Genomic DNA, 18,294 nt, shown 5'->3' on the forward strand with positions numbered 1-18,294 from the left:
TTTCCAAAATTACCATCAGTTTTATGTGGTTAGACTCAAAATTCCATGTTACCTGTCATTCCATGGCTTCTCATTCTCCCCATCTTGTACTCTGCTTTCAGTGATGGTAAGAGTGCTGCTCCAATAGCTATGCCATCTAACATGGCACTAAATTTAAGAACAATAGGCTTCTTCTCTAAGCCTTCTGGCAGTTGAGGAAATTCATTTGTTTCAATAGGAGTTTGATTAACACTTGTTGGAGTTTTTTCAGAAGGCAGTGGGGTTGCAATATCTTCTTTCATAGGCTGTGGGCTATAAACCAAAACACACACACCCAATAAAACTATTAGCAACCACCACATTACTGAATAAAATTACTGGATTTCTCAGTGGAAAAACACCTAAAAAATAATGATGATCTAGAAAACAAGGTAATAATGTGCCATATTTTATTAACATGAAAACTAAAGACCTAGATAAAAAAAATGTAGAAAAAAAAAGTCACTGATTTCTGAAACTATCAAAAGATACACTATTTCATCACTTTATAGGAGAGGGAAAAGTAAGCATGCATGTGCAAACATATACATGTGTGGACACACATACATGTCCATATAGAGAGACTTTAGTGAGTGTGCAAGCTCTCTCTCTCTGTCTCTGTCTCTCTCTCTTTGTCTGTCTGTCTATCTCTCTGTGTGTGTCTCTCTGTCTCTCTGTCTCTCTCTCTCTCTCTCTCTCTCTCTCTCTCTCTCTCTCTCTCACACACACACACACACACACACACAGATGCTATGAATAGGGGCAACATGCACAGGGAATAAAAGTTAACTGTGAAGTCAGGTGGTGGTGGTGCAGGCCTTTAATCCCAGCACTTGGGAGGCAGAGACAGATGGATCTCTGTGAGTTTGAGGACAGCCTGATCTACAGAGTGAGTGCCAGGACAGTCAGGACTATTTCACAGAGAAACTCTGTCTCTAAAAACAAAAACAAACAAAAAAGTTAACTGTGAAAAGGTCTGATTTTACTGCCTTTTAAAATGCTATATGGCATTGTACTCTGTCTTCAATCATAAATAGTAATTTCATAATAAAGGAATATACAAAACCATGCATGCTATAAATGACCAATGCAGTTTCTTAACATTAAACAAGGATTGACATTTCTAGAATTTATTAATTTGCTTTTTAATGGTATTACTTGTGATATCTCTAGGATCTCTTAAACAACCATATGCTTATGATCCCTATTTAGCATGGGACAAAAACATGGCTATTATGATGTAACACTATAATGATATGCACTATGATTCTCCCATGATGTCAATTGAATACTCTCCACCAGCCCCATAATGTGATAGTCAATATTTATAGTAACTGCTAATTTCCCTACAAATCTTTGTTGTCACAACAAAAATAAAAGGTCTATTTTATTGTACAGCTATGGAATATATAAAAAATAAAATAACTCACGCTGTGGAAGGCTGTCTAATAAGGTCTGAGATTTGTTTGGATAGTTGATGAGAACTTCGAACCATCATGCTGTGTAAGGTAGCAGGATGTTGCGGGATGTTGATGCTGATAGCTCCTACTTTGAATACTGCAGCATTGTTTGTCTTTAGCCCTCTCTGGGCACTGTACAGGGCTTGGGACTTAGCAATACTACATTTCACCACAGTCCTAGCAACAGAGGAGGAACACTATTAAAATACAGCTAAATGAAAATTTTTTAGAAAAATACCAAAGAACACAATTTGATAAGTTAGAATGAGATCATTCATGTCTCAAAACAGTCTGAAAAGTTAGTGTAAAAGACATTAAAATATACTCATTTTACACTGAATAGAAAAGTCTATTATTTCTTTAGCATATTTTAACATGTAAGTAAAAGCACAAACATTAACACATCTGTCTATCTGTCTATCTATCTAAAATCTCACTTTAATGTTTTTCTCACTGAACCATCTTTTTTCCTCCAATTTACTTTTGGGATCTAAAAAAGTGATAGACACTGAATATAAGAAGAAAAAATAAACTTATTGTACTTCTAAAATGTAATCAAAGAACAAATAAATAATTCTAACAATCATCTTGTTAGAAGAAATCAAAGGCAGGTGGCCTGCTGCTTGAACTCAGGAAAAGGAAGTGGGAATAGGCTCTGGTGTGATGAAACATGAAGGAAGTTGAGGCCAAGACTTTTAGTAGATCTGGCAGAACTCTGTAAACTGTGCTATCCATCAATATTTAGTCAGTCTTTCTAGACATCTGTCATGAACTTTTCATATATACAGTGGGCATACCAAGCAAGCTACAAACTTTTAGTCACTTTTTAGAGAAATCTTAACCATTTCTTCCTTTAATAAAACATGAGGGATACATGATGTGTAGCTTAAACTAAGTGGTAACTCTCTTCAATATGATGAAACTGCATAGGTGACTCATATTAATATTCTATAAACTAACTTATAGTTCAGATCTCTACATCTCTTTCAAGGCTGACAAGAGCATCCTTTACAACTTCTAGTTTAATTTGATCAGTGCAGGATCATCATGATATTTATTTATCTCTCTGAATGTCTTTTTCTGCACCATACATAAAGCTTACTGATGGTTATCTAAGAGCAGTAGCTTTGCTCAATGTGCAATGAACTTTTATTAGTTCTTTACTATATAGTAAAAGTTGAAAAAAAAAACAATATCTTCATTATTTTTCATGTACCTTTAAAATGTGCAGTAGCCTACCTAAATATCACTTAAGATTCATAAGCAAACATGCAGAACTTAATTCTCAATTTAAACCAAAATTCAGAATAGAAAGCTCGTAGACTACAGACTACTACGGTGTTCAAGCCAAAGACTTGAAGATCTGTCCTGCTCAACTGTAATCTTACCAGCCTTACATCAATCTAATAGCTCTCTTTCAACCCCAAACTCCCTCCAGGCCTCACCTCCTTGAACTGCCTCCAAACTTAAAAGAGGAAAGAAGGTGCAAGATATTAATTTACATAATGTAGCCTGTGCTGTCTCAAATCAGTTTTCTAGAAATTTTCTACAATAGAAATAGGAATGTGTAGAGTGACCACATGCTATTTAGTCAATGGTTAAAGCCAGAACATCTTTTGCACTTGGCAACTGTATTATAAATGACTTTGTCTCAGTAGAAAACCTGAGAATGGAATAGAGCGGCCTAATGTGATGTTATCACAACAAAGACCACCCTTTACTTTTTCATTACTACCTACATAATATCCAAGCCCATAAATAACTTCACCACAGATGTGATCATTGGCCACTAAAAGCATTCTCTCTAAAGTCAATATTGACTTTTTATTTTTGTTAAATATCCAGAGGAAGTGAATAAAAAGAAAAAATCTCTAGGTCCTGTCTGAGTGAAATTAAATATGTGGTTTTATTTAGGTTTTTCTGTAAAAGCAAGAGACATAAAAGATACTTTTTAAACCAATATTTAATACTTTTAGTTCGCTTATTAAGTGAAATAGAACATAATAATCTCAACAAATGACTTTTAACTGATGATGTTTTGTCTATGGCTGATTATCAATAATAAAGCAAATTTCATAAAATATGATAATCTTACCAGCAGGAAACATAATATAAAGATCACCAACATAGTTAATATTATTTAAATTTTATTCAAAAGTGTCCAAAGACATAACTAAAGCTAAGTAAAATGTTGATGTGACATGGTGACAGACTCATGTGGTGAACATACACACACCTCAAGTATGACTACAAACCAAATATCATATACACAATGATTTAAATTAAGACACTCAAAACATAAATTCATATATAGCAAAGCCATAGATAAAACTTGGCAATCAAATCTTCCCATTAAAAACAAAATTATAAAGCTGAAACATGCAAATGTATTGTTAGTTTTTAAAAATTACTTTGCAATTAACAAAAACTCACCAAGTGAACTTTTTTGGTTTCTGTCATAGTAACAAACAATAACATGTTTACAGAAGCACAAGTGACACATACTAAAACAAAGTCTGTCTTACCCTAGGAGACAGCCCTCACTTAGGCTATGATTGACTATTAACATGTTTTAATCTACTGGTGTTTATGGTATAGCTTTGAAATGGTAACTAACTATACACATCCCATGAAGATAATATAAACATACAGTATGATATTAATCACAAGCCATGAAAAATAGTATGACATACAGAAACTCTTGTTTGGCTGTACTTGTAGGAGATGTAGGAAAATCCTCCAATCTACAGATGCAGATTCAAGAGAAAGCAGGAAAACAAAAAGGAGGCAAATCAGCATTCATATGTAAGTTAGTTACAACAGGACTGCATATCAGGAAACTTTACTATAATGTCCAGCTCATAAAATTTTTCTTCAAATTACATTTGAAACTACTTTTCCTCATTCTATTTCCTTTCAATTGCAGTTGAAAATGAAATGCTGAAGAATAATTCCAAAACCAGCTAACAAGTCTTAAGAGGTTGACAGTAACAAATGAGTAACTTTTTTATTTCAAATAAGGGAGGAAAATAAGACATATCAACTCGACATTTTTAAAGCCTCATTTTATAAATGTTAAGTTTTACAAGCTCAAGAGACTGAAGTCATTCTCTTAAGAGACAGTATAGACAAGGAGACCCAAGATAAAACTAGCCCTGGGGACATTTAAGGGAATCTGGCTTGCTTTTGGAAGAGGCTAAAATAAACATGGCTCAGAGTAAATGAACAATTATGAAGTGTGCTGAGATGACTTGCTGCAGGAAGATGCAAGCAGGACAGCTTTAATCCCTTCAGAATGGGTCATTTTGAACAGCTTATGCTGATACTTTGGTCTTTATAAATCTCAGTTAAAAGTGGAGATAAAAATCACCTTAGCTCACAGAATTGCAGTGAGGATTAAGTAAATGAACTGATAATCAGTTCCTGGTCCATAGTAGGGATTTAAAGACACAAGTAAATATCACATCTGCTGTTTTCCTGGTCTTTTTTTTTTTTTTTTTTTTTTTTTTTTCCTTTTAAAGACTAGTAAATGTGATCTGGACCCTGGGAAGCTCCTATGAAACAAACTGCCAATGATTCCAAGTAACAAGTCTAAACTACTTGGACAAGAGATCTCTTCTACCAGGCTCTGACCTGTTTATCGATATCTATTTAAAATGCTGCCCAAGACAGGTTTTGCATTCTCCAGATCTCCAAAACCCTATGACTACAACTGTAACTGATCATTTTTCTTTAGTTGTCCTATTAATAAGTTTTACAGTAGGAGCCAAGTCTTCTGTTTAGTGGTTATCTAGACTAAGGGGTACAATGCAGGACACATTAGCATAACATTAGTTATGCCATCAAAGAAGAACAAATTCTCAAAATATGACCTTAACTATTAAAACATTTTTAGTCATAATGCAAAACTGATCCACCAAAACAAATCAGAAATTAAGGCAAATACTGCCAAAGACATAAACATTGTCATATGGTTAAATGCATTCTTCATAGACAGGTGTCTACATATCACAAGTCAGTGTTAACAATATCAGAATAATTCTGAACAGACCAAAGAACAGAACTTGCAGGGGGGAAAATAGAACAAAGAGGAGTTAAAATATAATAACAGGTTTTTGTTTATTTGGTTTTTGTTGTTTCTTTTTCTTCAAAGAGGTTCTCACATAATCCAGGGTAGCATGGGACACAATATATAGCCAAAGCTGGCCTCTATTTTGTGGTAATTGTCCTGCCTCAACCTCAACTAAATCACACTTGTGAACTACCGTACTGGTTTGATAAGCTCTTTTTAAAAGGCTTAATTTATATTGTAACACAGATTTTAAAGGCTTTACTGTTAAGTTTGTTAAATGCAAAATGACAAAGTCTAGGTGAATCTGAGTAATTATTACTTAATTAAAGTCATTACTTAGAAGTAATGATTACTTACTATAAAATTAACAGTTTGTATTCATGTAATTTTAATTAACTATTTAAGTGACAAGAAAATTTACAACCTACATGCTAAACAGAAATTTGTACTGTGATCATTTTTCCTATAGGACAAACTAGTAGTAAAAATGACCAAGTACTAAAAATTGGCTCTTTCTTTTTCCTTCTTATTTTTAAACAGAAATGAATTTCGAGTACACAGGGGTAACAAAATCAATTATTTTTTCCAAAAATATTTTATTAGGTGATATTCTTGGGAGCTTCTTTAGAGATTCTAGCAGAAGAGTGCAGCTACCTGACCAAAAACTGGTCCTTCTCTATTGGCAGTGACAGAGGAAGGGGACACCAGCTTAGTCAGCCAGATCATCCAAATCAGCCCTGGTGATCAATGGGGTGTCGGATTTTGCAGCCAAATTGCCCTCATATCCTATCATATGATATTCTTAATGACAGTATCTAAAAACACTGTATAAATCTCAAAATTCACCAAGTATGAGTTCATTCAAGGAATTCTAAGTGTTCTATAAACTGTAACAAAGTACAAGAAAACAGTAAAAGTAAATACACTTACTGAATATTTGGTGTGATCCCTTCAAGTAGCACAATATTAACCCCACCAATGTGAGCAGTAGCACACGTCTCAGTCATCTTTTGATGTAAAACATCTTGAATATGAGAAAAAAAGTAATTTGAATTCTGGAAATAAGATCATTGTATCTTGTATTGAAATTATTTTATTAACAATATATTTGATAACAAATAACTGCAAATTATAATAAAATGTGCTCAATTACTGTCAAGCTGCCTTAAAAAAATTTCCTCAGCTTATTTTTTTGTATTCATATATGCATACAGAGTATATATGAAAACTAGAATTATGCAAAAATACACTTTAACATGCCTTTATGAGTTAAATAATTTATTGGCATTAAATGGTTTATACCACAGATGTACTTTGAAAGAAAAAAAAGAAAGCAAATAAACTACTATCCTTGGTTCATGTAATTCCTATGATTTTAAAATAATTATTACTTACAAAATTAAATAAACATGTCATTTTGTTTGATTTTCTTGTTAGCATTTTTTCATTTAAGTAAATCCTATGATACAATTTGTAACAGCTAAATATTAAACTATCTTGGGGCTATAAAAATAAAAATCAGCTCTTTAACATCATTCATTTTCACACAATTATCATTTTTTTTTGTTTTTTCTAGGTTTGTAAGAACTAGAACTGCTAGGTCAAATAATAAATATAGTTTAAAGACTATAAAACATATTAAACTTTGGGAATATAAACCAATTGATTTAGAAGTGAATGCCCATTTCCCAGATTCTAACCAAAAGTATCAATATAACTCTTAATATTTATTTAAAAAAAAAAAGAAGAAAAAACTGGTTAATTTTAAAACCAGTAAAGTTAAAGAAAATTTAACTTCAATATAGCCATCTGAAGTATGTGCAGTATACATCCTTTGCCTTGTATTTGAGAATTAATGTATTTGCATTTCTCTCAACAATTTGTAATCTTTTGTTCACTAATTTTCTTTAATCTCATATAAATTTTCACGTAATATGAAACAAAGTTAAAGATGGGTATTTAATGCAAAATTTAGACTTGTTAATTGGGTAATCATAAAATTAACAAAAAACGTTTGGCCATTCATAATTTTATTTCTTTGTGTCATACAACAATTTCTGAAACCGGGGTACACTTACAACTGATTACATCTGGTGGAATTATTTTCTTTGTGATACAAAAAGTTATGGAGCATACTCAAAAGATGGTCTCCAAGATTTAACAAAGTATTATACTTCCTGTGATCTTTTTTTAGATTAATGGCACATTTTCATTACTAGAGGGGAACTTTTCTATCCACTAATAGAATTTTTATAAAGTTCTTAACTTTTATAAAGATATTAAAAATGAGTATTAGATTATAAGATTTTTATAGTAGTAATAAGGAAAAGCATATTTTATAAATTTCACTTTTTTTCTTGACTTTTCAGACATCAGAAACATGTTAGTAGCTGACATTCAAAGACAAGCTAGTAAATAGGTGCCACTCAGCATAAAACATTAATGAGCCCATGCCCAAAGACTTCTGTTAGTTATGAAAGCTCCATCTACTCATTGATCTTGGCTAATTTGCAGAATTTTAGCATGTCTCATTTTCTGAAAAAAAAAAAAGCCTGCTAAGTAGGAATTTCAGCAACATGGTAGCATTCACTCTTTCAGCAAAGCAACATTCCAGTATTAGGAAAGCTTCATACCTTTCATTTTTTCCTTAAGAGTGAAACTGCCATGGATCCTCTTCAGCTCTGATTCCATTGTCAGCCCACCAATATCTGCCTCTAGGTGTGTGCGATTCACCATCCCAATCCCAAACACTATTAAAGTAACATGCTGAGGTTCAGAGGTTACCAGACTACGTTTCCTCTGTGTTTTAGTCAAACTGTTGTTGTCTTGTTCATTCTCGAATACAACTCTACATGTTGGCTCTGTAGGACTCCGAACACCTTTTAGTAAATACAAGTATATGGTATGAGATTTGGAAAATGCAATGTAAAAAACATGCTAAATACTAGCTTTCTTGTTTTCAAATTCCAAACTAGACTTAATTGATGTAACTATTTTTTTTTCAACATCTTCCTTAGTATCTACTGGACTAACTGATTAATCTAGATATTTGAAATTAAGTCTGTCTGAATGTTTTAATGAGTTATCAATGTTAGGGAAGTCAGGGAAGATGGGAAGTATGTTGATAGAATATCTGAACACCAGCACTATTTTCTCTCCTTGGTGACTACCAATTACTCTGCATTTCAATAATTTATACCATTAATATGGTGAACAACCTACCTTCATTTTTAGCATTCCTAAACAGAAATTTTAAAATCATAAAAATGCCTATTACCTGCCGGTCCAAATGTTTCTGAAGACTTTTCCAATATTCCTGTTGGATCCGAAATAAGTGAATAAAAGTTAAGCAATTTATACATATTCTGCCAGCACTCAGCCGATGGCTCACTTTGCTCTGACACTGTGATTGAATCAGAGTCATCCATATGAATGGTCATGTGATCTACCACATCTTTTGAACCTTTCCTAGATACTTTAGAAGTTCTTCTTTCAGACCTTCCCAGTGAGTTTTTGTTTCTGGATTCTTTTTTGTTGTTCTCATTATTGGCCCGTTTGTTCTTGGCATTATTTACTCTGTTGCCACCATTAAGACTTCCTCTAGAACTGCGGCTGAAGTCAGATGAACGGAAATCCCGGTGTTTTCTGGTTTTGAAGGTAGGTGTAGGGGAAGCTGATCCAGCTGTGTATCTACTAAGTTTAATGTCTGTCTGAGTTGCTTTGATGTCATCTATCATTGTACTAAACTGATGGATAAGACGAACCAAAGCCATATCCACATGTTGACTTATTGACTGACAGGAAATAGTAAAGTTGCAGTGGAAGGTGTTGTAATAGCGCTTATTGAGATCATGAAAGGAAAGGGCATTGGTGGAATTCTGAGGAGTACACACTGACTTTTCCATCACAACAGCACTTATGCTGAAGGTTTCCAACATTAATGCTGGCTTGAACTCAAGTGGGGGAAGATTCACATGGCCTTGCCTAAAATGTTTAAAAGAAAACAAAAGGCTGTTACTTCCTTTTTTGAAGAACTACATACTCTTAGCATACTCTTATGCATTTATAAGCGTAATAACCTCCAAGGTGGAATGTACCATTAAGCAAGAGATTCTATACATTATGTGTTTGAACTAGTCTAGTCTTTTCAGGAACTAGCAAACAGCCTTTAGTTTTTCTTGTTAATTTTACTCTAAAATTGACTAAGAAGTCAAAAATCACTCATTCTCAATTTTAAAAGTTTCAATAAAATAAGGAAACTTACTTTCTTGCTTTCCAACAGCATACCCAACAATATGGAAATTTACACTTAAGATATCAATTAGAACCAGCCCCTCATACTAAATGACAAATTGAATTTTCGAACTTATAATTTTATTTGTTATTGGAAAGAAAATCCTCACAGTGGTTTGCGAAGTTGCAAGTGGAAATGAAAACTAACTGAAACAAAACCACATTAAAAACACTTAAAATCTTACACAAAATTATTGTTAAACCCTTCACTTATTTAAAAACTTTTGTGTAAGAATTAGAGTCATTTTCAACATTTTAATTTTAAAAGCCACTCAACTTCTATCAATAACAATAAATCTCAAGTAAAGCAGCATTTCTCTTCCTTTTCACTATGCATTGTGAGTACATTGCCACAACGGGCAAATGAAATGGAGACTATATTTCTATTTAAAAAATCAGAAACTACCAGGCAGTGGTGGCACACGCCTTTAGTCCCAGCATTTGGGAGGGAGAGGCAGGTGGATCTCTGTGAGGTCAGCTTGCTCTACAGACTGAGTTCCAGGACAGGCTCCAAAGCTACAAAGAAATGCTGTCTTGCAACCCACTCCCCTCAAAAAGTCAGAAACTAAGTTAACTATGAGTTTATAACTAAACCATGCAATTCCTTACTGAATACTAACATTTATTAATAAAAAGTATGTCACATTATAGTATATTATGTGGTTACAGAAGGGAACACTGGACACTAAGCACTAGAACAAACATAAGACTAAAAGATATGAAAAGAATCCAAAACTGAGGAGGGGGATAACAAATATCTGAGAAAAAAAATAAACAAACCAAAAAACATGAAATATATAAGGATGACCAAAATGAAGAACAGCGAAGAAAAGGAGAAAAGAATTCCAGGTACATGTGAAGCAGTCACTTAGGACAAAGCAGCCAAGTGAGTTAAGGACTGGCAATATGGTCAAAGGTGGCATTTCTGATAATGTTTTGCAACATATTTAGACTTTCTTTGTATTTTTACAAGGTGTAAAAGTATACCCAAAGTAGAATTCCAATTCCTCAAATGAGCAGTCAAACCTATTAGTAGATACAAAACTGCCTATACAAGCAGTAAAGAAACGGAAGAACTACTCATGATAATACAGAATGGTAGTAATAGCTCCTATATTTAGTGCAAATATGCTACCTTTGTCTTCCTGTATATTTGTTTCTGATGGCTATACTCTCAATATGAATTTTACTCTATTCCTGATACAAAATACCACCGGAGGGGCTGGAGACTAAGAGTGCTTGCTCTGCAATCATGAGAAGAGGTATCCAGACCTCAGCATTCATTTAACAAGCCAAGCATCCCATCAACACCTGTAACCCCAGTTCTAAGGGCTAGGGAAGTAGGATTTCTAGGGCTTGCTAGCTTCCAGCGTAGCCAACAAAACATTAAACTCAGGTGAAGGAGAGACATTGTTACAAAAGTATAGGTAGAAAGCGTTAGAGAATACCTGACACCTTTTTCTGGTCTCTGTGCATGTGTACACTCCACCTCTATAAATACAATGTGTGTATACAATCACACAGACACATGTATACATATATAAATATATCCATAACTATACAAATGTGCTAAGTCAACTGAAAAGGTAAGTTAGGAATAAATTATAAGTGCAAACAACCATAAAAACTCTACTACTGAAGCTAAGCATTTCAATGCTAAGTGCATTTATCAAGAGATATACTTTAGAATATCTCATGTACATGCTACAAAAATATGCCTAAAATTGACTGCTTAATCCATTAATAAAATCAACAAATTATTTATAAAAAACATTATTATTATATTTATTAAATAGAAATTATCTCATTGTTACTAAAATTCATTATAATCCTTGAATAAAAGCTTATACAATATGAAAAATACCTTCTTGCTCTTTTGCCTTTCCTGTCTTTAGCTGTGTCTGAATCTACAATGTCTGCTCTGAGGCAGTCCAAAGTTCCTGAAAATGAAAGGTGTTCTCCAAAGTACATCCGGTAACAGAGGGGCATTGTGTCCTGTGACTGGATTCCAGTATGACTCAGTAGAGGTTTAAAAACAACCTGGAAGACAGCAAACAGCCACATTAACATAATTAATTAACTGTTCATCATTTAATCACTTCTGTTCTTATTCTAGCACATAGTATCTATTATCACAAAATGAAACAAAACCAAGACATCATAATTTTTTGACGAAAGCAAAGATTACCAATAACTTCCCTGAGAGTAAAATAATTTAATTTGCACTCATTCATGCTTTTTATAAACCCTATGGATAACCAGTGAGTTTCTATTAGAATAAAACAAAATGGGTACCAGGTCAGGTCTTGTAACACAAGCCTATTATCACAGCTAATAGAGAAGCTAGTCAAAAACAATGAGAATTCAAAGCCTGCTGGGCTACAGAGTTCCAGCCTGGGCAATTTAGTGAGACCTTATCTCAAAATAACTGTTTAAAAGAAGATGTGGCTATAGTTCAGTAATAGAGCACTTGCTTAGCATGAGAGAGGCTATGAGTTCAATCTCCGGGAATAGAAACAGAAACAAAACAACCCAGAACCAATATATAAGGTTCACTAAAAATTTATCACTTCTTGTAATAATAAAAAACCCAGTTTATATATTATATTATGAACATTTATCCCATTTTAAATGATATCACTTGTCTATATTAGTCATTTAACATGTTTTAGCACATATAATTTAAAGATTCCTTTTTTAAATGCTTACAGAAGGACGTAACTCTGGTCAAATCTCCATGTCACAGAAGCAAATATATGTGTATAATAGCAGAGTAACATAACACCCTAACTACTGACTGTATGGTGTCTGTTTCTCTTTCCTTATACATATCCTACATATGAATGCTATTTAGTGGGTCCCCAGCTCCTTCTAATTCACTGCACCCACCCCTTAGTGATTTGATTTTGTCTTGAAGCTTATGTCCTATCAAAAGAAACAAACGAAGGAAGGATTATGCTGTGAGACTCAAGTCCAGATTTTCAGATATCCTGGGTCACTTTAGTTCTTTGTACTTAAGAATACATGTCACTCTTGTGAAGATGTGAAAGCCTAGTGTGAAAAAAACAATTTTACTTTAGTGTGGCACATGGAGAGAAATTTTCCTTTTGACTTACGTCAGCAGTGAGAGTGCTGAAGCATTTGGTAATTTGGTTCTTAATTTTTTGAGGGAGCACCATTGTTTCTCTAAGGCTATACCAATTAACTACATATTATTTGTTACATTTTTTTGAAATATTTACAAACCTGATTTCTTAATCTCATCTATAGCATATTGATCTCTTGTGGGGCCTGACAACTAGCCCTAATCAGATGGCACTATGTTTTTGCCTGCCCAGAAATGAACTGCTCTATCCCAGTCATTACAGTGCTCAGACCTGAGTAATAATTTACACAGGTCCCCTGTAATGGGTAAAGGAACTTAATATGGAGCCAGGTATCCCTTAAGGGTCTTTGACTTTTTACTCTAGAATACCTGGGAGATACTAAGTGGCTTGCAGGTAAGAATAGGATAATGGGCTGTGAGGTATTAATGCTGCCTTTGTTTCTGTAAAACCTACTTAACTGCTATAGGAAAGGGATGAAATGGTCTATATAGCAGAAAATAAATAACCAAGAGATGTAAGACAATATCAGTCACTTAACATGTTTTAGTCAAATACATTATTTTATATTTTAAAGATTCCTTCTCTAAATGCTTACAGAAGTGCACTATTCTGGTCAAATCCCCAGCTATCTTAATGTCACAGAATTACATGTATCTAATAGTAGAGTACCAACTGCCCATCTGTGGATTCAATTCCATGGATAGTTGTAATACACGCCTTTCTGATATCTGCCTTTAAAACTACCTTACCCCCCTTCCAGCATGCCCTTTGGCTCTAAGGCTACAGTCCTTTTGCTAGCAGTAAGAATAAACTCATTGAATCTAAATTTGAATTGAGTCTAAGTCTTTGTCTTTCCCAGTGGATTCAAATACTAATGAGCACAACTCTCCCATCTGAAAAAAAAAGGAAGTCCTAAAAACTACTCCAACACATAAAATAAATAACTATGGTTTATGTGACATAGAAAAAAAAAGGAAGCTAATAATTTACAAATTTCAGCTTTCTCAAAAATTTTTAGAGTAAAAATACATATTACGCTCAAAGAGCTCTATTTAAACATCAATTATTTCTCATTTCTGTACAAATGTCATTCCATCCCAACCTTACTTTCCTTTGTGAATGACCTTCTGAACTCCTTATAAGTACATATTTACATTCAAGCCTCTTTTTCCAACAGTTCTCAATCTCTATGTCCCACACTCCAATTTGTCTTCTATTCATTCAAACTTAAGATATTCCAAAAGATTTCACACTATTTGTTTATGTTAAATCTCAAACCCTGGGACAAATGGCTGAGATGCCTATTTAACATAACAAAGCAGACCTGGCAGCTAGGCTCTCCCAGCATCCCCTAGTCCCAACATGTTATAGGGTATAGCTGTCATACCCTGTCTTTTACTCCCACCCAACCCAACTCCCCAGGCTCGGGGGCTGGGCTGTCCTTCCCCAAGAGGCTCTTCCCTATATACTTGGTTACTTGCCCCTTTTGTACCTTTGCCCTCTTGGCTCTGCATCTGCCCCCCCCACCCCCGCTCCTCTCCTCACATGGCCCAGCTCAGGCTGATCATGTCCACTTTGAACTCTCCCTGATATCCATGACTCTAGCTATGCACTCCCTTTTATAAACTTGGTCCTCCACCATGCCTAGGAGTAGTCATGTCCTTTCCTTTTTTTTAAAATCAGTCTATACTTTGCAAAGCCACAACTTTTTTCCTAGAGTTTCATGATTATTGGTATGATAATACTTCAACAGTTCACTTTTCACTGCTTCTTTTTCTGCTCATTCATTTACATTGCTTCTCATGTATCTCTACATGTTTTAATTACTTTATTTCTCTATTCTAAATCAAATATCTCCCAATTGCTCATTTAATAAAGTCTTAACTTTATATGAAAGACTGTGGGCTATGATAAAATTAATTTTCTAGTCATGGTCAATTTTCAACACATAACAAAAACATTATAATGGGACTTTCAATTTGATAACCTATTGGTTAAATTGCATTCATAATTAATCAATGTACTTTTTAAAGGCTGTTCCTGTTCTGCATGAAGGCTTCTAATCACAGGCACAGAACAGAGTTCATTTGAACTTCAGGTATCAATTGCTTAATAGTTCCTGCTCTAAGTCCTGCTGCTGGAGGTGACATCAGTATCAAGTAAAGCAAGCAAGCTCACCTGTGCATCAGCAAGCTGAACAGCAGGAAAGCCTTGGTTTGCTTCTTCTACACCTGCCACGTCATCTTGACTCGTACTATGCTGAGAATGTGTCCCATCCAAAGTATTCTGATCACTAGACAAGACAGTGTTGAAATCTGAGGCTGATGGTATCGTAGGAAGATTGGGTGCAACTCCTAACAGCAAAATTTCAAGAATAAAATATGAATCATTTGGAAATCATAAAAGGGTATAACAAGTAAAATTTAAAAGAATCAATGTTATAGTCCCCTTACTAGACCACTGATAAGGAAAAGAAATACTAAAATTTGTAATAAGAAAATTGATAGAGGTAATTTATTAATAAAAATAAAATTAAATATTCAGAAAATACCAAAGATCTTCATCCAGGTACTCAAGCCAGTCAGTCCAAAATGTGGAATTTTATGACTGGAAAAAGCTTTGAAAGGCAAATGCAGTACAGCGAAAGCCATAGTGTTAACAGAATCACACTCAGGCTTTCCTGAAGATGAACACAACCATATGAACTATGGCTTCCCTGGGCACCTCCTTTATCATGTAAGTTGCCAGACAATGGACCCTTGAGAAAGAGAGGAACTGCTCCATTCTAGTTCTCCTTGTAATTTAAATTATAGCTACTCAGAACAACAGTGACATGAGAACCAGAAAAGACACCAAGAAGTTCAGGGTGCCATCTGTCTATCTTCTTCAGTCAAGGGTCAAGGCAGAGACCTAGGTAAGGCTATTAGATCACTTCAAAACTGAGATGGGCCACACCAACAAGAGAAAAAGCTGGGTAAGCACTTACAAATCAAGTACTTTTCACATTTTAATAATTTCTATATGGAAAGAATTCACATGGTTCAGATAGCTGTTTTAAAGATTTATTTTTAGTGACCATTAGTAATCAGGACCAAAGCCTACTAACTTGGAAAACCTTCAAAAATAGGAAAAAGAAGGCTAATATACTCAACAGGATATAGCAACCACTTTCTTGGGGAATATCCTGTCAGTTTTCTTTCTACACATGCATATTCTTTTAAAATTAATAAATGGCCCTCATTTATCTCTCTCCTTGAGGAAAGAAATCTTATTTTACTGTTTATATAGATCTGATTACATATTTGTTAAGTAACTACAAAGAGTATATGAAATGATACAGTTATGTCTCAGAGAGAGCTAGACAAATTCAAAGTATTTTCTATACTGTAGGTACATCGGGTTATAACTATACCTTTTGTTTTTTAACCTGCCTCCTTTGGTGTTATGAATGTTTAACTAACCACATTAAATGGAAATCTTTAAATCTCATATTTGATATAACAAGAACACCAAGTGATAGTTTAATTTACCATTTTCTGAATGAGTCCAACTTCAATCAAATATCACTTAAGCATCTGATAATATAATTATCCTCTGAGAAACCAGATTCTGCTGTAACTGTTTGTGCCACTTAAGACAGTTAAGATAAAAATAACAATTTTAATACCTGTTGGAAGACTGTTATGTCCTGACTTTGTAACAGGAGATTCCTGTACCACACTTCCACGATTACCCACAGCATTTGACATCCAATTATAAAAACTCACAGATGATGGCTCAGATAACAAAGGATGTTCAGACAACATGTCAGTGGCTACCGTATTTCCTGAAAACAAAGTTTACTTAGAATAAAATTATTATATACTATAACACAGAAAAATGTCACATAATTTCAGAAAGTCAGATAAAAATGTCTTTGCAAATATTTTTTTTAAAGATTCCTTTACTTTTATTTTATACATATAGGTGTTTTGCCTGAGTGTGTCTGTGAACAAAGGGCATGCAGCGCCTGTGGAAGTCAGAAGAGGACATCAGAATCCATTGGAACTGGAGTTAAGACAGTTGTCAGCAGCCATGTGGGTGCTAGGAACTGAACTTAGGTACTCTGCAAGAGCAGCTAGTGCTCTTAACTACTGAGCCATCTCTCCAAATATTTTTTAACTTCATGAAGTTGCTATATGGATTCTAAGGTATTCAGTACAGAATTCATTTTTATTATCACAGAGTGATGATTCTACAGTCCTTAGCCTCAGCATGTGCAGATTGGCATTAGTCAGCTCTTACTTAAAAATAAAGGAAAGGCATAAAGAAAAGTTACAATTTTCTTCTAAAATATTTTCTCAAAAACAAAGTATACTAAAAAGATTACCCATGCAAGCAAAGTATATAATAAACTTTTTTCTATTTCTTAACAAAACAAAATTAATTGAAAGAATTATTTTTAGGTGTGTGTGTGTGTGTGTGTGTGTGTGTGTGTGTGTGTGTGTGTGTGTGTGTGTGTGTGTGTGTGTGTGTACACACAGAGGAGGGACCTAGATCCATTGCAGTGAGATACCTGTTCTTGTTAAGGAGCTACTTTTCACAGCTGCACTACTTCTCTGAGGAGTGCCTTCCAGAAGGTTGTGCAGGCTTGGGAAGCTTCCAGTCAGATAGCTAAGAAGGCTCTCCTTTCTTGGACTCTCCTTTACTGGCATCCCAGCACGTCCAACATGTACTGGAGAATCTGTAGCAGTGTCTCCACTGGTATAACTCAGAGAATGATATGGATGAATGCCCTATAAAATGAACACAGGATTTTTTTCTGACATATGTAAAAATGACTCCTGATAATTACAACCTCTATGACTATTGTTATTGCCACTAGCTATCCTATCTTTAATACAGTGATTGTGTCAACTAAGATTGTTGAGTCTGAAATGTAAAAAAGCATTTTCTATAACTTTGTAATACAATATTATGGGCTACACATCATATTCAAGTATATCCCTTGAAGTATTTTAACAAAGAATCATTAATCAGTTTCTAAGGCTGAACAGGAGTCATAGAACGACATCTCCAACAGAACAAAGGAAATAAAATGTTGGTAAATATCTAAAGGGCGAGTATTCAGAGCATCAGGACCTAAGCAAGTCATGAGAAAGAGTGTCTATAGAGGTTATGAACATGCTTATAGCTATTTAAAGAAGTTGCCAGAAGCAATTCTTTTTATCACTGCTTAATTACTGATCCAGCAACTGATACCCAAAAACTTCTCTTAAAAAACTAAGAATCAACTTGTTACATGACTGATACCATCAAAAGTAAAGTATCACTGCCAGGAAAGGCATAATGCATTACACATAAT

At 34.2% G+C, this 18,294-nt stretch overlaps 1 protein-coding gene across 11 annotated transcripts in view; it reads right to left on the reverse strand.

Annotated features, from left to right (window-relative positions):
• The window catches only part of LOC100752965 (KIAA1109 ortholog), a 197,168-nt gene that overhangs the window by 78,508 nt on the left and 100,366 nt on the right, over positions 1–18,294 (reverse strand). For 10 of the 11 annotated variants that reach the window (XR_004771991.1, XR_004771990.1, XM_035451565.1 and 7 more), the window contains 10 exons: positions 17,506–17,725; positions 16,618–16,776; positions 15,129–15,304; positions 11,708–11,883; positions 8,828–9,534; positions 8,184–8,429; positions 6,481–6,574; positions 4,172–4,222; positions 1,449–1,655; positions 53–291 (listed from right to left, as the gene is read on the reverse strand). Coding sequence is in view for 9 of the 11 variants with exons in the window: in XM_035451565.1 (XP_035307456.1) it covers positions 53–291; positions 1,449–1,655; positions 4,172–4,222; positions 6,481–6,574; positions 8,184–8,429; positions 8,828–9,534; positions 11,708–11,883; positions 15,129–15,304; positions 16,618–16,776; positions 17,506–17,725 (2,275 nt within the window). In the remaining 2 variants the exon portion in view is untranslated. The remainder of the gene's footprint in view (positions 1–52; positions 292–1,448; positions 1,656–4,171; positions 4,223–6,480; positions 6,575–8,183; positions 8,430–8,827; positions 9,535–11,707; positions 11,884–15,128; positions 15,305–16,617; positions 16,777–17,505; positions 17,726–18,294) is intronic. The other variant, XM_035451567.1, reaches the window with a different exon arrangement.

This window comes from Cricetulus griseus (genome assembly GCF_003668045.3).
Source record: "Cricetulus griseus strain 17A/GY chromosome 1 unlocalized genomic scaffold, alternate assembly CriGri-PICRH-1.0 chr1_0, whole genome shotgun sequence".
Lineage (NCBI taxonomy): Eukaryota > Metazoa > Chordata > Mammalia > Rodentia > Cricetidae > Cricetulus > Cricetulus griseus.